The 22,316-nt window shown below is 46.3% G+C and overlaps 1 protein-coding gene across 1 annotated transcript in view; it reads right to left on the bottom strand.

Annotated features, from left to right (window-relative positions):
- EEA1 (early endosome antigen 1) overlaps positions 1 to 22,316 on the bottom strand; it is a 641,400-nt gene that overhangs the window by 389,658 nt on the left and 229,426 nt on the right. Inside the window, exon 14 of the mRNA XM_086919279.1 lies at positions 13,081 to 13,284. Within this exon, the coding sequence (XP_086775405.1) occupies positions 13,081 to 13,284 (204 nt within the window). The remainder of the gene's footprint in view (positions 1 to 13,080; positions 13,285 to 22,316) is intronic.

Genomic DNA, 22,316 nt, shown 5'->3' with positions numbered 1-22,316 from the left:
CATTACACACCACTCACCTGGGAGGTCGTTCTTGCTACACGCACATGTGAAATGTTACATAGCACAGGCATGGGCCCCTGACGGGACGGAGCCACCCACGAACCAACTAATCACGATGCAATATCTAATGGGGGCTGGCAGCCACCTGACCAGGTGGATAACGCATGGTATAAGAGAGGGCAGGGCCATCTCGCTGCAACCATTGCGAGATAAGTGGGAACACGACATTGGGAGAACGCTCAGAGATAAGGAGTGGGACAGGATCTTGAAATACCCCAAAAAGGTATCGAGGAACCAGAAGTTTAAATTCATACAGCTCATGCTCCTCCACCGAGCATATCTGACGCCTCACCGCCTGCACACTATGTTCCCAGACACTCCTGATACATGCCCAAGGTGTGGGGGGGAGGATGCCCGACTGTCTCACATGCTGTGGGCTTGCCCTAAGCTGGGGTACTACTGGACAACAGTACAGTCTGACCTGGCCAGACTAGTCCCTTCCAAACCATACAACACATTGGAATATGCCCTCCTGGGACTGGGCCCTGTGGAGCGGAGGAAGAGCGTAGGCACACGGTTCACAGACTTAGCCATGATATTGGCGAAGCGTGCGATCACCATGAGGTGGAAGTCCCCCAAGCCGCCGGACCCTGAGATGTGGAGGGCGGAGCTAGTGAGGTGGGGAAAGGCTGAAAGTACGACGTTGCAGCGCGAAGAACGCAGAGGGCTTAGGAAACACCCCATTTCCCTAGACTGGAATGCTTTGCTGGGGTCCTTTGAGTCGGGGAACGATTCAGAATCAGAACACACTGTGGACTTGGGCTCCACCTCATAGACTGACACTTATGCGGCGCTCGCCAATAGGGGGGACCCTTCGCACGAACCTACAGGTGCACAGACACGAACGGCGCTAACATGACAGTGCCTAACCCCACATACCCCTAGCACGCATACAGCAGGGATACTACAACACACGCTGTATATACATGTAAGAATGTCCGTCGCCACAGGCTGCTATTAATATGAATAGGAAGTGCCTGAAGGGGGGAGGGCGAGGGTGGGGGGAGTTTAGTTTGGGTGTTGTAGTATCATAATGAAAAATGAAAAATGTGTATATCCTGTCAGTGTGAACATATGATGCAAATATGTGACTCATGTACAGAAATGCTCTGCACTGCTTACTATAACTACATTTATCCTGCTAATAAAGAAATTTTCAAAAAAAAAATGATATGAACGCCAAAATTGAAACACAAGCCAATTGAAAAGCTCGTGATAGTACTAAGTTGCCAGTCATTAAAATCTGGGTAAGTACGAACAACAGAATTCTACATGACAATTGATAATCACTCCTTTAACTACAATATGGTAATAGATGTGTATTTATCTACAGCATATTTGAAAACCAATATCGGTGGCTCCTACTACCAGAGCGTGAATCTTCCCAATACAAATACAAGGTAGTTACCCGTTATCAATAATAGTAACATCAAAGACCAATAGAGCATATAAATGATTGATCCATACTTTATTATCACTTCCAGAGATCAATACTGCGCATGCTACATCAAAAGCATTGCGAATACACAACAGTTACTGTCCGGATTTTACAACCGGCCCCCGGCACTCCAGGATATATCTGGAAGCCATTATAAAATACAGGTAACTTCGTTGTCTGTTAGACATGACGAATAAGATTATGTCACTGCCATAAAAGTCTCCCCATAAATAAATTCTGGGATTCACTAAATGGTGCCCTTATCAATAAGTTACGTGTTTTAACAATACCAATAATCTTAAGAATCACCAGTTTTTGACTAGTGCCAATCATCTAATGATTACAAAACGCCGCAAAAGTTTAGCCAACAGGAAATGTTTTTTTGGTAATATGTTTTTTTGGCAATATGCTTTTTTCCAAAAAACAATTTTCCGGCTTTCTTTTCCTAGCTTTGACCTGAATTTAAGTAATATGTGTGCTATATTGGTATAATTTGCCGCTTGATAAATGTCTATAATGGTTGGCCTATGTCCAGTAATTTGATTTCCTGTTCCACTTATATCTGTGTGATTGGTATTGCTAAACAACAACAAACCTGGCACCATTAGTCCACTTCTTACCTTAGTGGCAAATGCGTGGGACATCTTTGTTTTACAACGCTATTTTTCATCCCCCATAATTGATGTCAGGAATCCATACCATATAGATATTGTTTTTATTGATAAAGTGCACCTTTATGTTGCAAATCCTCATATACATTGTTATTTGTGTTTATGAAATGTTTATTTGTTGATGCATCTGTACATAGATATCGCTGAGCTCATAGTCACGTAATTCGAAACTGTAAACCCAGTGTATATTTCGCATATTATTCAGATCGGAACCAGAGAAGAAGCTAAGGTATCTTGTCCTCTAAAAACAACCAAACTTATGAAGGAGACAATAAAAACATATGCAACCCGGTTCCCCACACAGGCACTATTAGAACTATGTGCCGTCTTCGAGGAGGCCCAGATCAACAGTCCTGCACTACAAATAGCAAACAAGGCCACAGCACCTCACCAAAGCATATGCAGGTTTGGAGGTGCTTTCGCCCACTCTGCACATTAGTATATTCTAATCCGCCAATTTAAGAAGTTGGCGGGTCCCCCACGAACAATGAGCGGTTAGGCCCAGGCATGAGAAGGCTAACAGGCCAGCAAGCCCAAGCAGTAACAGAGCAAGCTACTCCGGTCTGGAGCATGGTCCCCCAGAAGTTAGACTCCGTCTGCCCTCCCAGCCCCCGTCTGTTGCGCCCGACACATAGAACCCAATCAGCACAGAGAACACGCACCCCCACTGATTCAGGTGACCACACAAGAACAGGGAGGCTTGTAGCAGTTTTAGACAGTGATACCACTAGCTGGAGTGAGGAATGGGGTCCCAGTCCTCTGGGATACGATGATGAGGGTGCAGCTACAAGACTTGCCCAGGTAGCTGAGAAAACAACTGAGATCTAATTTGAGGGCAAAGCCTGACCAAAAAGAACAGCGCATAGCTCAGAGCGAAGGAAGCAACGTAGACAGGAAGTAGAAAAAAAGCAGGAGCTAAGGAGGGAAAGAGAAAGAGCTTGCACCCGGGAAACACAGTGAGAACCCCTACATGAGGAGAGTGGGGGTAAGCACAGAGCACCAAACAGGAAAGAGTCAGAGATAGAATTAGATTAGACTTTTGGCTGGAATCCGAGCCTCACCAAAATAGCCTGATGATGACCCAACCAAGACATAGAAAAAAACAGGATGGCACCTCTGCGTACGCACGAGGGGAGTAGCAGCTAACATACGCTGCTCCACACGAATGCACAATATAGAAAGACTAAACGTAAAGGATATAGTGGTCAGAGAGGAAGGCTAGACCTTTGCGCAGTCATTCTGCCACCTGCTAGCCCATTGGAGCGAGGGAAAAGACCAGTACTATAGACCCTGGCAGAAGGAGGGATCCTTCAAACCAGAGGACATGGCCATAGCGGAAGAATGCATCCAGCATAGAGAAGGAGATCCAGAGTGAACTTCCTGTACATGTAGGAATGCCTAAAATGAGGAGTTGGATGTTAAGGAGAAACCAGTAGAGCTACCCAAAGCAAACATGTACCCGCTACTGAAGGAAACATCAGGGACCATCTATATAAGTGAGCTCAAATGGATAAAGATGGGATAAGGACAAAGTTACTGCTATTGCTGGATTGTTTGAGAAGAACTGCGTGGGAATAAACCTAGCAATAGGCAAGATCAAATGTCTGCTAAGTAGTCTTATTGGAGAGCAGCCCGACACGGTGTTCGGCCAAGCTCACATCCCAGCAATTACGCTGACAGACACAGAGCATGACAGGTCTGCATTCAGTTCCTACAGTTACCGAATATGAATTGTGTAAGGGAGATGCTCCCTGATCGCCTCTGACGTAGGATGGCTAATGGCGGAAACTCTGAAGCCACCAGAGACAATAACTGATTTTCTGGATAGAATGAGGGAGTGATGAGGACAAGAGACAGGACAGCCATGGTCTCACGAGAGCGAGAGAGAGAGAGAATATATATGTTGGGGCTCTCTACTGTAGGAGCTATCCTAATGCATGTGAAGGGATACAATTCGGACACTTAATGAAGAAGATGCTGAGACCAATGACCTCATGAAGGATGTCATGATTGACTGCTTTGAACTTGCCACTGAAGTGTGAAGGATTAGGTGCAGGGACACTCACAAAACCTCAAGTCAGTCCTGAGATGGTTTTGCTGACTTCTCAATCAAAACAGTGGGTGGCTGGTTGAAAGGCAGCAAGGTGTAATATTAGGAAGTGCTTTACAATCTGTTGATGAAGGAGCACTTGTTAAGTAATTGTATATAAGAAAACAACTGCAACAGGACCCAAGTGGATCTAAGGCTGGCTTCTCCCCAGGAGCTAGGGAAGAAGGCTGATCACTGGTTCGAAACAAGGGTGTCTAGAGAGACCCATAGTGGGGGTCACCCATAGAGAGGGGTTCTAATCCCACCAAGAGAGAGAAGTGGGAAAGTCTAAAGAAAAAGTTCAAGTGTATTCTAAAGGCCCTCAAAAATCTGTTTAGGAGGGTGGGTCCAGGGACACTTCACAATCAAAAGGTGGGTACCAGGATAAAACCTGGGATCCCAGAAAGGTTTGGTGTTTCAATTGTAAGACCAATGGACACCGTACTGGGGACTCTTCCTGTACCACAAAGGCCCCCACTAGTGCACCTCCAGTTTCCACCGAGGTGATGAGTCTACAGATGGGACCCTTGGTGGGCCCTGACCAGAGAGCACACTGATGCTACTTTTGTCTCTCAGGGTGGGGTGGATATAGCTACTTTGGCAGTCTGGCCCAATAACCTGGAGAAGTACAGACAAAGAACACATATTAATGGGGATGAATTAGAAGCACTGAGGGATACAGGTGCAAGTGTCACCATAGTGACTGAAAAACTGATATCCCCAGAACAGTACTTGACTGGACAAATGCATCCAGGTATCAATGTCGATAACCATATCAAGGTCCATCCCATGGCGATGCTGACCTTACAATGGGAAGGGGATACTGGCCAAAAGAAGGTGCTTGTCTCCTCTACAATTCCAGTCAAATGTATACTAGGAAACAATCTGGAGAACTCAGCATGGGCTGAGGTAGAGCCAAGATCCCATTTAGCCATGCTGGGAATACCTAAATGGAGTGTGTGTGAAAACTAGAGTACAGAGTAAAACCCAGGGTGAAACAGAGGAGTTGGAGCCTGAAACAATTGCCCAACCCTTCAAGAGAAAGGGCAAGAAAGCTGGGAAAACAACTTCTGATGAGACGAAAGCTCATGTCCCCTCTCCTCAAAGCCCTTAAGGTAACTGAGCCCCTGGGCTTTACCTGGCAGAACTCCTAGGCCCAGGGAGGCCCTCTAGGGAAGATCTCTGCCAGGGACAAAGGACGTGTCATACTCTTTACAGGCTGACAGCAAGCTGCTAACCATGAAAAGGGAGATGTCAGTGGCTTCCACTGAACCGATTGGGAGCAGGAACTCCTGTATTCGGAGGCCGGAGACCCCAAACAGGGTGCCACTAGGAGAGTGGTAGTGCCTCAGCAGTAATGTTCGTACTCAATTAGCACAACATCCCTCCCTAGCTGGGTATCTTGGCCAAAGACTTGGAGTAGGGTAGAGTGAAAGAGTTTTGCAGCTCCTGCATTACCTGTCAAGTCAGTGGCATGACAGGTAGCAAACCAAAGCCCCCTTGATTCCATTACAAGTGGTTGGGATGTCATTTGAAAAGGGTAGGGATTGATATTGTCACTTTGACTGCCAAACAGACTTGGAAGGCATATTTATGCAGGAGGTAGAGGATCATGCCACCAGGTATCCTGAAGCAATTCCATTTAGGACAGCCACTGCTCCTGCAGCTGCCAAGGCCCTCTTAAGTATTTTTACAAGTGTAACTTCATGTCTGCTTACCTAAAAGCCATGTGGGCTTAGTGTGTGGAGACATGCGTTTACCACCTCATATCCCCCACAAACAAATGGTCTGATTGAGAGATTCAACAAGATCATGAAATGTATGGTCATGGGATTTCCTGAAAAAGTCAGGAGATGGGATGTCCCTTTGCCATGCCTGCTTTTTGCTTACAGAGTGGTGCCACAGAAAAGAGCTTTAGTCCCTTTGAACTTCTGTTTGGCCATCCTATGAGAGGTCCACCAAGTCTGGTAAAGAAGAGCTGGGAGAAGCCTTTCAAAGAGCCCAAACTGGACATATTAGACTATGTGCCTAGCCTTCATTCCAGGATGGCGGAGTACATGGAAAAAGCCAATAAAAGTCTTGAGGCCAGCAGTCATGAACCCCTCCACGTCCTCTGTGTAGTGAGCCTGGTGCACAGAGCTCATGTTTGGTTACCCCATGGTGAGCTATGATTCCATGCTCAAGTTTACCCTCCTCCCACCCCCGATTACATTACGCCTGAGCTTGCAAACATTCCCTGAACACATGAATCAATGACACAGGGGTTTTAGAGTGTTTCAATTAAACATATTCAGACCAAACAAAACATTTGTTTCCTGTTAATAGGTTCCATACGTTAGTTTGCGCCTACTCTTTCTGAAAGGCTTGTGAACTAAAACATGCTTCCTTCAGGCGTCTTGGAGAACCTTCCAGATTCCCACGTGTCACATGTGAACTTGTTGTGTCCATTGGACCCTGCGCCTATATATAATCCACACCCTAGCCTGAGCTCCTTACTTGGCCTACGCTCTCTGCTTAACAAGCATCCTCCATGCCCACTCACCTGAAGAATTGACGGGTCATGAGCACAGCTCTTCTCTGCTGCAGTTCAGGTTCCTCCGGTGATTCCCTAGGCTCAAGGTCCCTCCATTCGTCCTTCATCACTGGCTCCTGCTCAGCTGCTCCGGTTCCTCAGTGACTTTCTGATTTGAGACCTTGAGTCCTTCTTCAGACTTATGACAAGTTGAAGTACTAGGCTAAGTACTTGATTTCAGGTTAGTGCACACTTTCTTTTTACAGAAGTATGCAGGCCGGAGTATCTCCGTCCTCAAGACCATATACTTGCCTTCAAGTTCCCTCTCATTGACTAGCCTCCAGTTCACTTTGAATGTCTTTGCTCCAGATTCTTCCTGCAACCCTGGCCATTGAACTGGATTATTTAAAAGGATTAGAGACTTGAATCTGTGTTTCTCTGATAAACAGTAGCACCTTAAAAACTTTCCTTCAAGCGCTTGATTCATGTATTAAACCAGAAGCGAAAGTCAAGTTTTGAGTTTCCTTGGGAGTCTCATTAACTCCAATCTATGTTCTGAGTGTTTCCTTGGGAGTGCCAGTATATCAAATTGGTATTTTGAGTTATTTCTTGAGTGTGTACAACTCCACCCTGTGGTTACAGTTTTTCTGTTTACAGTGTTTCTGAAAGAGACTAAGTCTATGTTACCGAAATATTTTTAAATATGTTGTTTGAGAGGCTTGGTGTGTTGTTGGTAATTGCCAGTGCATTGCATCTAGTGCATTGCATCTTTGCTAACCCAGAGGTCACGGTCCTGTGGACATCTACCTAGCAGAATAAGAGGGCTTCCAGTTAATGCTGTATTGTACAGTTGCTGACTGGAACCAGTATTGCAAGTTTTTTTTTATATTTTACCACAACACCCCTTTTTCTCTCCCCTCCCCCACCCCAAGGGCGTTGGCGTTTAGGGTGAAACTATTCCTTGAACTGGTCAGGCCCTGCTGGGATAGGAGGTTCAGAATCCGCTCCAGTATCGTCTCCATGTTTGTAACCAGGTGAGTGCATGACACAAACCAGAAGCTCCAGAAGCAATGGTTTGACCAAAAGGCTGCCCTGCTGGAGTTCCAATCACTGCAGAAGGGATGCGTATTAGATCCTGTGGCACCTAGGGACCTCCAGGACAAGTAGAGTGGGCCCTACCCTACTCTACCCTAGAAAGGACAGGTATGTCACCTATCTGGTGGGCCTAGGTACTTCCAGGAGCCCCAAGAGGGTTATCTATGTGAACAGCCTTAAACTCTATCATGACAGGGCTGATGTGACCATGCTGATGGTCACTGATAAGGATCGGGAATTAAGGCCTCCTCTCCAACAACCCTCAAGAGGGGTCTGTTGAGGGAATTGTCTTTTAAGACATCCTCACTGCCTAACCGCAGACTGACTGCAGGATAGTCCTAAGGCACTATGCTGGGCTATTTTCTTTGACCAATGGTCAGACAACCTGGTGCACACATGATATGGAAACTGGCAACTAATACCGGTCCAGAAAAAAATATTTGGGCAGTCTGGCCATGTGAAAAAAGCATCAGAGTTGAAGTCAGCAAGATGCTGGAACGGAGGATGATTGAACCCCCAGAGTCCCTGGGCCAGCCCAATTGTCTTAATCCTCCAACTTCATTCCAAGGAAGGAAATCCAGAGCGGAGGTTTTGTGTGAACTATAGCGGTCTCAATGCTGTCAAGTAGACAGATGGACGCCAGATTCCAAGAGCAAATGAGCTCATTGACAGGTTAGGGGCAGCCAAGTTTCTCATTAGTTTAGAGTTGACATCAGGGTACTGGCATATTGGGATGACCCCAGGAGCAAAAATATGAGTCCACATTCTCCACCCCTGACAGACATTACCAGTCTACTTTGGTTTAACCCCTTCGATGCTGATGACGAGCTCAGCTCGTCATCAGCCACGGGTAGCGTGTGCTGATGACTAGCTGAGCTCGTCATGTAACGCGGAAAAGAGAAAAAAGCCGCGCAGCGCAAAAATCGCCGCAGCAGCGATGCGGTTAAAGAATGCCCCTCCCCTGCCACCTTCCAAAGGCTGGTGAACAGAGTCATGGAGTCTTTTAGTGCAGCATATCTGGATATTGCGGTCTTTAGTTCCACCTGGCCGGAAATACCTAATCCATCTGGAAAGGTCATTGGGGCCATGCAGCATCCTTATCAAGGCAAGTGAGTGCCAGATAGGGCAGGGCTTTGTTGTATACCTGGGCCACATTGTAGCTGGAGGCCAAGTTCAACCCTTACAGTGCAAGATCCAGACTATTCTGAACTGGGAAGCTCCAACTACCCAGACTCAAGTCAGGGCGTTCCTTGGCTTCACCAGGTGCTGCAGGAGATTTGTGAAGGTGTATGGCACCAATGTGGCAATCCTTAATGAATTGGCATCCAAGAAGCAGTCACAGAATGTAAACTGGATAGTGAGCTGTCAAAACAATCTAAAGGAAGCAATGTGCTCAGCACCAATTATAAAAGCACCAGAATATACACAGCAGTTCATTTATTGTACAGACTGATGTCTCTGAGCATGGGATAGGGGGGAGTTCTACCCCAAACAAACTATGATGGACAGCACCAGCCTGTTGCTTTTATTAGCAGGAGGTTACTCCCCAAGGAACAGGACTGTTTTGCCATTGAGAAGGAAGCCTTTGTTGTGGTTTAGTCCATGAAGAAGTCGAGACACTGCCTGTCGGGGGCTCACTTCCTTGTTCAATATGAGCACATGCCTCTCAGATGGCTGATGCAAATGAAGGGGGGAATCCAAAATTAACGAGGTGGTACATCTCCCTACGGGGAATGCACTTTACAGTGGAACACAGATCTGAGACAGAACATACCCATGCAGATGGCCTTTTCAAGTTTGTCCACTTTCACAATGAAGACTCTCTTGGGAAAGGTTTGTTTCATTCTCTTTCGTTTGCAAGGGGCCCTGGTATGGGGAGTGTTGAGTAGGAAAGTGCATTGTTGTTTTTCAACTGATGTGCACTGGGTCCCTGCTAACCAGGTTCCACTGTCAGTGCTCTGTCTCTAAAAACAAGATAAAATGGTCCAACTGCAACACATCTGCCACACACTTTAGCACCTCTAAGTTCCTAGTAAGTGGTACCCCTGGGACCTAGGGCATGGACACTGAAGACGGTCCCTAAGAGATGCAGCATGTATCATACTACTTTAAGGGACCCCCCATACAAATTGAATACAGGCTGCCATTGCAGACTGTGTGCCATGGTGCGAACCATAAGGGAAAACATGACGGCACACTCACTGTGTGCCATGCCAAAGTCACTGCATGTAATATATGTAAGTACCCCTACAGTAAGCCTTTTAGCCCTAAGACAGGGTGCATTTTATTACATGTGAAGGCATATCTGCATGAGCAGATATTCGCCTGTGCTGTCTAGTTCAATTACTTGATGGAACAAGTGATCAGGGAAGCAATCTTAGTTATATGTACTGGGCAGTGGTGATTACAAATTCCCTAGTTACAGTATGGCTTTACTAAAACCTATGGTGTTTAGTATCAAACTTCTTGTCTTAATATATCTGTACTGTTGCCAGTACAAGATGTATTATGACCGTACAAGTGACCCCTGAAAATCCTACCACTATCTGGTGAGCTGGCTGACTAGTATCATCCACTCTGCCACCAGACAGGTTTCTGAATCCTTGCGGGTTAGAGGCCACACTCGGAGGCAAGAAACAGTGCCTTTTCACAACGCCTCTAGTAGGATGGCTAGTTATGTAGCATATCAAGGCCAGGGGCTTTCAAAGCCCCTGCCGCCTTTGATTAACGACCCTGGCTTTCCCCAGACCTGGGAGATGTCCCCTCCTGCATTGAAGCCCATTTGGCACCAGGAGATACTAGAAAGTAGCTATGCAGTAGGCGTATTGCAATGCCAGGCTAGCCACACCCCTAAGATGGGCTACCCGATGTGCTCCTTGAAAGAAGGATCTTGGTTTTGGTGGAATTTGAAACTCTGTACTGGGTTATGCCCACTCCTTGCAGGAAGCAGTCATATTGGGGGTGTAGTGAGCCCAAGGGTAAGAAGCCCATTGGCTACTACCCTTCACTCCCCTAATTTGAGATTTCATGCCCATGCCCATGCCCCTCCCCCCCCCCCCCCCCCCCCCCCCACCCGAGACCAGGAACTCAGATTTGCCTGACTAAAGAAGGAGGACCAAGAAGAGCCAAAGAACACAAGAACTGTGGACTAGCTGAGGGCTTAGTGCCAAACACTGCCTTCCTGCTCATGTCGCGACAATTGCAAAGACTAACTTGTCCTGCAGCTGTGCATCTTCCAAAAGCTTTGGAAGGCTGCCTGCATTTAACCAACCAGCCAGCATCCCCCTTGAAGTGGAAGCACCACTTGCCTGCAGGTATTGAATGCCTAGTCCGGGTAACCTATCTGCTGACCAACGGGTCCACCTACGCAGCAGAAGCCCAGAAGGAGGTCACTGAGTGTCCAGAGGCCAGATATGTTGACCTTCCCAGTCTTCAAGACAATGATCAACCCTGGAGGCTCCCTGTATCAATACCTGGGGTACCGGGGTCTGTTGCAAGCACCAAGGCTTGTTCAGTCAAACACCACCACTTCCAAAACTGACCTGCAGGTCGAAAGACTCCAACAGAGGTAAACTCCACACCAGAAATAGTCTTGCTGTGTTTTTTCACCCTCTTCGGCAGGTACACCGAGAACTGTGAGAGCCTCAAACTTGCTGACCCGTTGGAATACATTCCTATGCAATCGGGCCTCCCAGTCCGATTCGTTGGAAACCAACAGTGTCTATGTGGTCCTGAGACCCTCAAGAGCAGAGACTCCCTTTGGTTCGGCCAGACTGGTCACCCAGTTCATCTTTGCAGCCTTTCTTTGCAGGTACTGTTCCCCATTGACTTCAACCTGTAGTGTTCAAGGCTACCACTGCTGAAAGCACCTCTGCACCCAGACACCCCAGGGCAGGTTAACCTTGAACACTTAGTGCTTTCTTGGACATTGGCCTCTACTTACCTCAAGTACAGAAGAACAGTCGAGTAAGTCATTTGCAAGTGGCACTATGTAGTCTATGTTTCTCCCAAAGGATAATATTACTGCGTTCAAGGCTCCTGCATCAATTCTGACAGCTGTAGTTTATGTTTCTGAAAATCGTCAACTCGAAAATTACCTACCTGATCTAGAAGATCTTAGAGTCTAAATTAATATAAAAATCTATGTTATTTTCATGAATTGGTATCGGATTTGCTTATTGAGTGCGCAACAATTGCCTAACAAACCCCTCTGATAAGCCTAAGGCTGCTCGACCACACTACCAAAAATGGAGCCACTTGGGTTTGTTAAACCAAACCTCTGTACAGTATTATGGGGATACCTGGCTTTCTAGACAATAGAGCTCTTTTTGGTACACTGTATAAAGAGCTAGTTTCCAACAAGGGGAAGCTCTGCAAGACTTTTACAGCTGACCAGGAATGGGGTCCTAAGCCTGCTAATCTCGCTGTTGGGTTGAGCGTGGTGCACCAGTGCTTGCCTGCTTGCTTGCCAAGACAAGTGTACCCTGTGAGGAAGAGGAGAGCGTTGGAGGGAGGTCCAGCATGGATTCCTTGTGCAAGGTTAGAGGAAACGGCTGCTTGAGTTGTTTCCCATGTGCAGGACAGAGTCAGAGACCTCCATATGTCAGAAGAGGGACATACTGAATTGAGCTGTGTGGTGTGATGCATTGATCAGGCCTGCACAGTACCTACTTCATAAGCCAGGAATTAGAATGGTATGTGGTAAGGGCCTAAATGATAATGCAATGTATGGAAGAGGATGGCAATCCTTAAATGACAATACTGCTTATGGAGGACGATAGCTAGCCTATCTTTATGCAGCGAAAGCTTCCTGAGTTCTGAAAAAGATAATGCCTTGTAAAAAGTAGTTTTGAATGCAAACCTTTTAACAAAAGGATCTTTGGGGGTTCAGGATATGCCAAATACAAAACATAACTGATGGTCACAATTAAAGACAATACGTCTGAGAGACATAATAAGGAAAGAAGTATCTTTTAAAAGTTTGAACAACATATCATCAAATGTTTATTCTGAGCCAAGGTATGTCATTGAAATGTAAATAAACATTTATGTTGAGGTAAAGATGTGTTTACATAAATAATGGAAAAGGTATTGAGTAGTAAATGGGACAGTGAATTTTAGATCAAGCAAAAAAGAAAGAAATAGCATATAGACACAAATATCATTAACACTGTTATTGTTGGTAAATGGAAAAAAACACTTAATAACTGTTTACCTGTTCTTGCAAAGTGTGGTTTTTCTCTTGTAGTTGATTTAAAACTGCAGTCTCTCCTTCACCAGCTTGAATTTTAGCATAGAGATCTTCCCTCTCTTTTTCCAGAAGTGAAATACTTTCTTTGCTCTTCTTTAACAAGGCTTCAAAATTTTGAATCTTCTGATCTTTATCCCCAATCTGACGTAGCACTTGTTCCAAATCATTCTGTAAAATTCAGTTAGAGGATTTAAACACTTTGTAAGCTTTCAAGCCACAAACACACAAACACTGGGGGTGTAAAACGGTAAATATTTATGAGTGAAGAGCACAGCTAACAATTTTTTTCTTTGATGTGAATTTAATAGATCGAGAAATTTCATATCAATCGGCTGAAAGTTTTGTTGCCAATTTGTGAGCTTAGCTAATGGTATTTATGACTTTCTCATCATAGCAGTGGCTTCAAAGCACTCTTTAGAATGTTTGACGTTCTACACATTGTCGATACGTTTCTGCTAACTCTGTGCAATTACACATCATTTTGGTCATTTCAAACTACGCTTGTTACACAAAATTACATCACATCACGTAATTTTCTGCCATCAGGGGTGGAAACTTTAGAGCACGGTAATAAAATGAACAATCAAAAGGCAAAAGACTGCTGTTGGTTTGCGCACTGTAGCCAGCGTCATCCAGGGACCCCACCCAGCTTTCCCATTTCTGCTTCAGGTATCCTAGTTGCTCAAGGGCGTTGTGCACCAGTGTGTGGTAGATTTAAGCAATCACCCCCTTCCCGAAAGAGCCCATAAGGAGTTTTGCTGTGAGAGGGTTGAATTAAGAAGGCGCTCAAATGATTACGTCATGCAGATTTGTAGAGCACAAAATAACCCGGAAGGGTATCCTGGTGCTGAGCAGGTGTGAGTTTAGTCTCGCATAGGGCCTACTGGGACACTCGAATAGCTAGGTCTTCAGCTTCTTGCAGAATTTAAGAAGTGAGCAAGAGGATCTTATGTGTAGTGGTAGGCCGTTTCATGCTTTAAGAGCAATATAAGAAATGGCTTGATTGCCGGATCTGGTTTTCTGTATGTGTGGAATTTGTGCAAGTAGGAGTCTGGACGAGCGAAGGCATCTGGATGGATTGGGACATCAGATGCATTTGTTGAGGTATGCTGGACCAGTGTTATGCAATGCCTTGAAATTGCTGGGGAGGAATTTGGATTGCGCTCGTTTGTGAATGCAGAGCCAGTGGAGCTCCTTCAAATGCAGTGTGATGGGAGCGCGGAGTGGGAGGTTGAGTGATTCTGGCCTCTGAGCTCTGAATGGTCCACAGGTTCTGATGAGTTTTTTGTTGATCCCGGCACAGAGATTGTTCTTATAATCGAGCTTGCTTGTGACCAGAGCATGTCACGGTTTTCTGGGTGCTGATTGCGAGCCATTTGAAAATCTTTAGGGTATGGAAGTATTAATTTGGGCAGTCATGTCGAGTTTGCAGTTGATGATGATGCAGATGTTCTAGGCATGGGGAGAAAGGCACACCTCTGTAAAATAATACTATTGAATCCTTAGAATTTTAGAGTATTTACTCGCATGCAGAGATTACAAACAGTCTTGTACTGGACAAGGGTGTTAGACTGGTACACTGCCAGGGCATGTCTGAGCTGAAGGTATTGGTCAAATTGTATTTGAGAGCTAAAACTGGTTTTGTAGCTTTTGAAAAAAAAAAAAAGCATGTGACCACCCAGCCAAATGTCCCCCAGAGTGGAGATCCAGATCTTGTCCCATCTGTTGAAGCTCTCTAATTGTGTGGTGTGACAGAGGGACCTGCTGTCTCAAAAGGGGTGAAGGGCTCTACTGAATGTCTCCTCATGGCCCACAGCAAAGTCTGCCAGGTCAGGAGCGCCGGCTTGATGGCCTCGGGGAGGTGTTTGGGGATTGGGTTGCCTAATACGAGGCCCCTTTTGTTTGTCCAGCTCCAGGAGGGAGAGTTCCACTGGGTAGGCCGGATCATGACACCCTCCACTAGCCATTCATTTACCACCAGCACTTGGGCCATGCAAAAGTATAGTTCTAGGTCACCCATTGCCATCCCTCCATCATATGTCAAGAGATGACATTTGGCGTCGGCGATGCCGGGGGCCTTGACTGCCCAGAAGGAGGAGTGATTTTCAGGGTCAACCTTCGTGACCTTATATATATATATATATATATATATATATATATATATATATATAGCGAAAGGGCACCATTATTTTGAAAAGTGACACGCTTCTGAGGATATTAAGCAGCATGCCACGCCAGCAAAAGAGGTCTTTCTTCACTTGAGGAAGAAGGGGTGTGAGGTTCAAGTGTTGTGTAAAGAGGGGTTCTAAGGCAATGGTGATGCCCAAGTATTTAAAAAAATGAGGTGTCGGGCTAGAATGGACCATGCCAGGAGGTCGAGTCTAAGTTGCCAGTGATTGGCACTAGGAGGGATTCCTTTCAGTTCAAGCAAAGGCCTAAAGTCTCTTTGTAGAAGCTTAGCAGTTTAAGGCACCGAGGGTCAGAAAGGAGGGAGTTTAGTTAGGAACACTAGGGCATCATCTGATTAGAGTGCGATTTTATCGTCTATCCCCTCACACCAAACCAAACTGGACATCTGAGCTGCGCCATGCCAGCAGCTCAATCACTGGGAGAAGGGGGCAGCCCTGGTGGGTCCCTCTCTCGATAGAAAAGGCTGGCCCGGTATGGCCCGGGACCAGGATTCAAATCCCGCCTCGGCGGGTCTTGGGCTCAATTTCCTCGGACCTGATAATTCTCGCCTCGGTGCCTATTCCAATCATGGGTCCCACTCTGCAACTCTGGGCAATAGCTTGCTTAATCTCCACAACGTCCCCAACAGTGCTGGGATGTCTGGCTTCACCTTGGGGGTGCCCAGGAGTGCACATTTCACAGGGAAAAGTCAGGAAGGGTTCCACAGCGGTATGCGTTACAGCACCAGGACACCCCAGTTGGGGTATTAGTGCGCTTTACAAGTACAAATTACATTACATTACATTTATTAAGACCTGGGCGGTTGGTTGTGCATACAGGGGTCACACAAGGGAGCAAAACCTTGGGCTGAATACCATGAGCTCCAACACCCCCTCCAGGAAGGCCCAGTCAATCATGTCAAATGCTTTCTCGAAATCATTAAGAAACAGGGCACAGGGACATCGGAGTTCACCAGACCGGGCCACTGCTATGTGCACTCACCAGATACAGTGGTTGATACTGCAGCTTGGTATGAAGCCACTGAGATCCAGGTGGACCAAAGCTTGAGTAAGGAGAATAGCCTGAAGTTTTGAAAGGATTTTAAGCTTCCTGTTGATCAGGGAAATGGAGCAGAAGTTCTCGCAAGTGGGTTGCGGATCATTAGTCTTTAGAATGAAGACTATAGTCGCGGAGTCCACCTCCATCGGGAAGATTCCCATCTTGTGAGAGTCTCTGTATAAAACATGTAAATGAGGGACTAGGATGGCCTTTGTGACAGAATCCTGGAGGGAAGCCATCTGGGCCTGACTTTTTTCTCCCAGGTTAATCGCCAGGATAGCCTTCTCAATTGTAGTATTGTATTGTATGTTGTTCTTATATAGCTCAACTGTCACCCTGTAGGTATCCTGGTGCTTTGGAAGAGAAAACGAGTCAAATGGAATTAACAGATTAGAAAGCTGGATTATAGACGCCGGGATTTCAGACTTTGGCAAATAGCCACGTCTTTAGGCTCTTCCTGAAGCCTATGAATCTCCTTTATAGTGAGGTTGGCCAGTAAGGCATCCTTCACGGTGGTGGATAGGGTGTGGAAGGGAATCTCTGAGTGTAGCGGTTTAATTTTTTTAGCAGTTGAGCAAGGGTGTTAGGTATTACGCTTGCAGTAATATTCAGCGAAAGCCACTACAATTACCGATGTCCGGTGGACCACCTGACCTGCGGGATCCTGCAAAGCCAGAACCACTCTGCACACCGGATCTCCAGTAGCAAGTCAGTAATATCCCATCCTTGTTCCTGCATTTGTAGATCCCTCTGGGCTTTGACAGCCAACAATGGCAGGCCTCGTCTAGGGTCACCTGTCTGAGGAAAGTAAGAATCAGCAACAACCGTCTATTGGAGTTATCCAAGCCGTACCCCTGGGTTTCCTGCTCCAGGCGGACGATTTGGTTTTCGATGGAGGAGAGAGGAGCGGTCTGCTCCTCTCCTGCGGTCTGATGTAATATTTAGCCATGCCTCTGATGGTAACCGCGCTTGCCTCCCAGAGCGTGATGGCTGATGAAACCAAGTCTTGGTTTTTTTCAAAGAATGCTTCGATCTTGGTAGATAAAAATTACTTGAACTGTGGGGTCCATGAGGTGCCAAGTATTGATGGCCCAGATGGGTTTTAGACCATTGTGCAGGAGGTCATACAGAAGGGAGACAGGGGAGTAATCAGAGATGCTTTTTTGGTGAAGTTAAGCAGCTCGCACCAGAAGGGAGTCAGTTCCGGGGAGTTGGACGAGGTTAATACGGGATTGAGTTTTGTGTGTCTCTGATGTGTGTGACACAACCCTTCAGATATTGTATAGCCCTAATAATTCCATCCACTCCCGTAGTTATTGGTTCGGGGCCAATTATTGTGATGCTGAGATGAAGGGCCAGCATGGGCGTCTCAATTGTCTTGAGGGCGGAAGAGGCGCGGAGTGGTACAATGTAGATACTAATGAAATTATATTGATGCCCCTCCAGCAGTCCCTTGGTAAGTACAGAGTGGCCATGAATGTCCGTGGTGTGTCACTGATGTCACTTTCTATGGGAAGAAAGTGTGAATAAGTGTGGCCACCTCTCTAGAGCCCCTGATGTTCCCAGAGTGATAGACCTCTGTTGTATCAACATTTGGGAAAGAAGGGCCAGACCATACCAAAGAAATGTGTGTTTTTCGGAGCATAAGGATCATGGGTTGGGTGCGTTTGGCATATCAAAGTACTGTAGTATGTTTAATTTGGTGATAGAGCCTGCTGACGTTCCAAGACATGTTAGTTGTTTTCTGTGTGAGACAGACCAGGGGGATACAATTGTGGTTCTTAGCCGGACAACCAGTAGGACATGGGGTCAGTAAGTGTGTCTCCCCCGCTGAGTATGACGGAGTGTGCATCACGTTTTTTGTTGAGTGGAGCTGGCTAGAATAGAGTAAACTGAACAACTGTGAAACAGGGAAAACAACAAACTCCCTATCCCCCAACAACCTCCCTCCCAACACTTCCACGCCAGAAGTATCTATCGCCCTAACCCTGCTTTTAAACCCAACCATGAATCTACCAAATAAAAAAGGAAAAGCAAAGGAAATGGACCTCCTCCAGTACAAAGGATCATAAACTAAACAGCTGCACAAAGCCATATCAAAGAACAGGGAACTGCAAAGTACCCGGTCAGTCAAGGGGACTATTGTCTGATATCTTCCGGGTAAGAGGACCCCATGGAGGGATGTCTGTCTGGTGTGATCATCCTCTAGGGGCTCATTTCCCGTAGGCCGAATCTTGGGGAGCCTCAGTGCTGCCGCTCCCCGTCCCCACAGGATCTGGTCTGTTGCCTGAGGGTCCGGTCACCGATGATGCACGGGTATTGGGTCAGTCGGACCTCTGATATCTCCCCTCCATTGTGTAAGCCTAGCAGGTATTTCTTCTTCACCACCCACTCCCATGCAGTGTCTGGATTCCAAAGAAGTACTAGTGATGGCAGTCGCAGCACCAGCAAGCAATGCGCTCGCTCATGAACCACAGAGAGAGGGCCCACCGTAAAGATGTCCGCAACTGCTGCTCCAGGAAGGTCTCTGGATCTTTAGATTCAATGTCCTTTGATTAGCCCACAAAGCAAAAGTTATTCGGCAACTATCTAATTTTGGCATCTCCTACCAGACTTTTTTAGTGTTACTGCTGGAAAGAAGCCTTGTTACTGTGGTTTTCAAGAAGGTTACTTTGTCCTCCTGCATTGAGAGTGGATTATTTACTTCCTTCACCATTTCAGCCACCCTACGGTTGGCGTATGAGTGATACATGTACCTTAACGTCCCCTATTTTGGATTCCACAGCTGACTTGGAGGACTGGACGGCTGACAGAATGGTCGCTAGGTCCTCAGACTGAGTGGCGCTGCGATGGAGAGATGTCCCTGGGCGAGACTATTGGGGATGTTGCCCGAATATGAATTTACCATGCAAAAACACAAGACAAGAGGCGTTTGGCAAAACAGGAACAGTTGGATTAATTAAATGCTACGACTGGGAGTACTGTTACAGAAGCGGGTTTGAGGAGACTCTCAAAGTACAATCAATCTGAGCAATGTTTTATACATTTCACTGGGTATCATAAAATGTTTGTTGATACTTTTTTGGTAAAGAATGTGGGCCTCATCTTTGGAGTCCTAAATAAGGCCTTGATAGCAAATGCAGACGAGCCTCAATCTAGCATGGACACAGTGGGGCCAGTGAGTAGCTTGTACAGATGTCAATGAGGTGTGTGATCACTGCATGTGCTGTGTCCTGATTGTCTGTGTGTTCCCAACTCCGTGTGGCATCGGACTTCATGGTGTTTTGGTAATGCGAGCACCCCTCCAGCCATGTGATCTTTATTGAAGCTAATCTCCGTGGACCATTGTGGTGTTGCTGGCCTATCATAGGGATCGTTCGGAGTTTCCTGTTCGCACGTTTCTCTGCTGGCTGTGTGCCATCCCACCTTTGACTTGTCAATTAGTAACCTCAGGCCTTGCTCGCAGAGCCTGCCTGAATAAGTATTTCTAAGTCACGGTTAAAGGAGAGTTCATACCAGGTGAATAATATAGATGGGATTTCATGCTTACATATGAACATATTATTAAGAATGACATCGTCTTTTTCAATATTAACAGTGTCTAGGCAGGATTGTGTATTTATCCATCTTGGCCCGGCGCCTTTGTCTGGTTTTCCTTACCGCTCCACAAATAGAGATCTCTCCTCTGCAACAGTCCAAATTAAAGGGGCCACACAGTCACATCGGGCCCCCTTCACACCTGGCCACACCCTCCAAGGGTACTTTACCCCGCCAGCCCTGTGACCTCCTGCTAGGTGTTTGACAGGGGCCCACACTGGTATCCTCCTCCCCTTAGTGATGGCCAGCAGCTGGTGTCCTATTGGCTTCAGCAGCTGGTGTTCGCCTTCGCTGACTGATTCGGCCTTGCCAAGGCGGTCAGCGGCCCCGGGTCCCACCCAACGATAAGTTCTTCAATATCACTGCCTTGAGCCCGCTTGCCCACCTTTGAATGCTTAGGGGGGCACGCAACACGAGCAGATGGGTATTGCCTGGTAGTGGTGCCTAGTCCCTCTATGTGAGTCTCAACCCTCGCCATTGAGCAGGTGTTGGGTGTCCAGACGTCAGAGTCCGTTGAGTAGGATAAAGGAGCCCCCTCTCGTGGCGTCAGGAGAGTTGACCTCCCTAGGAAGCTAGGTTAGTGTGGCTGATGGTGGCAGATGGGGAGGAAGTCACAGAGCACTCAGAATGTGACTGCCATCTTAGACTGCCTGGCTATGCCCCAGTGAAATTTACTTTTAAGCATTCACTACATCTCACAGCATGTTACTGCACCTAAACACAGCTCCAGTGCCAAGTATGTCAATGGAGGATCAACAAGACTGCCCACAGTTAGATCTTCCCCATTTGGCAACATTGTGTAATTCTGGGGCACTACATTGCCTTTGTTTTCTAGTTTGTCATAACTGAGCATATACCAAATGCTATACCAATGACTAGAAAAGTGCATTGCACATACAAAGTAACTCTGTAAGGTCTAGCCAGAGTCAAAATGTTACAGGCTTGATTCGCCACACTATTGACAAGTGTAGGTTTGGCTTACACCTGCAAACGTTAGTTTGCACTTCTAAAAGGTTTTACTAGCATGAAGATTTTCATGTGAGCAAAGCTACTCACAAAGGCCTAAATGTCTTGTGAGTCTGCACACAAACCGAACTAATTCAATCCTGTTTAAAGGGAAAGCATATGCACTTTACTAATGGTTAGCAGGGGTAAAGTGCACAGGGTTCTAAAGCCAACAGAAATGTCGAGAAAAAGGCGATACATTTGGAATTATTGTGCAAAGGCGGAGGCGTTCCTACAATGACCCTCTCAAGAGGGACTATCGGTCAAAGATTTAATACAAAGCTTCTGCCTCTATCGATAGACTTTCCAATGTCAAGCTTTGATGCTTTCTGTCACGTGTACTGGTAATAAATGCACTGCTGTTACGGCTGATCCATTAAGATCCTCTACTGGTTGCTTATGGAGCAGCAGGCATAGAAGAAAGATTATCTGCTTGGGAGAAGCATCAAACATGGTTAAACAAAATTCTCCAGTACCAAATCACTGCAAAGTTAGAAGTTGAAGCGGAGCCTGGTCCTGGCTATCCAGAAGAGGGTAAAGGAGTTTTGAACAAGCAGGTATCGATGAGTCTGGGTCTCCCTCAGAGTCAATTTGCAGTTACAATTTAAGATACTGTGGGGAGTGCAGCACTCGCCACATTCACCTCACTAACGATTAAGGCTGTTACCAGTAAATTTAGGGTAATACCAAAGGCAAGGGCAAGTTGATATGCTCAACATATCCATCGCCACCTGGGATGACCACTTAACTTTAGTATATATTGGACCAGAGAATCTGGCTACTGAAGCTCCCATTATGAATCCTAGTAGCCACCAGACCCCAAGGCTGTTTTCATTAGCAAAAATCGCACTTAGCATAAAATCTATTGTTAGCAACAAAGCCACAGGGCCGAAGCCCAGCCATCGAGCTCCTGATCTTGAAACTGTGCTATTGCGCACTTGTAAGGAATCCCTATCTCGACTATCCAAGTGGACTCCCGAACTAACACGATCCCTATCAGCTGGCTAACCGCCCCTTGTGACCCCGAGCTATCGCGCCTGCTTCTGACCCAACTTGCAGTATTGCAATTTAGGCATAGTGCAATTGTAAATTCATAAAGAAAACAATGAAATATTATGTTGTCCTGAGGATGATGCCCAGTATCACGTATTTGCCAACACCGGTCCCGGATCAAAAACAAAATCTTGACTGCCCCCATGGTTGAACATTTCTTGGATGCCAATAATGATGTTAATGACCTCAAATGGACGGTTCTACATACATTACGCCCGTCACACCACAATGCAGACTTGGACACAATGCTCCTCAAAAAGGAAGCATACCTTATCCTCAAGTTTAATAGTGTGCAGAAGGGCCTTAACAGTTTGTCT

The sequence above is a fragment of the Lissotriton vulgaris genome, chromosome 1_1, assembly GCF_964263255.1.
Source record: "Lissotriton vulgaris chromosome 1_1, aLisVul1.2, whole genome shotgun sequence".
Taxonomy (NCBI): Eukaryota; Metazoa; Chordata; class Amphibia; order Caudata; family Salamandridae; genus Lissotriton; species Lissotriton vulgaris.
This window is presented reverse-complemented; position numbering and strand designations above follow the sequence as displayed.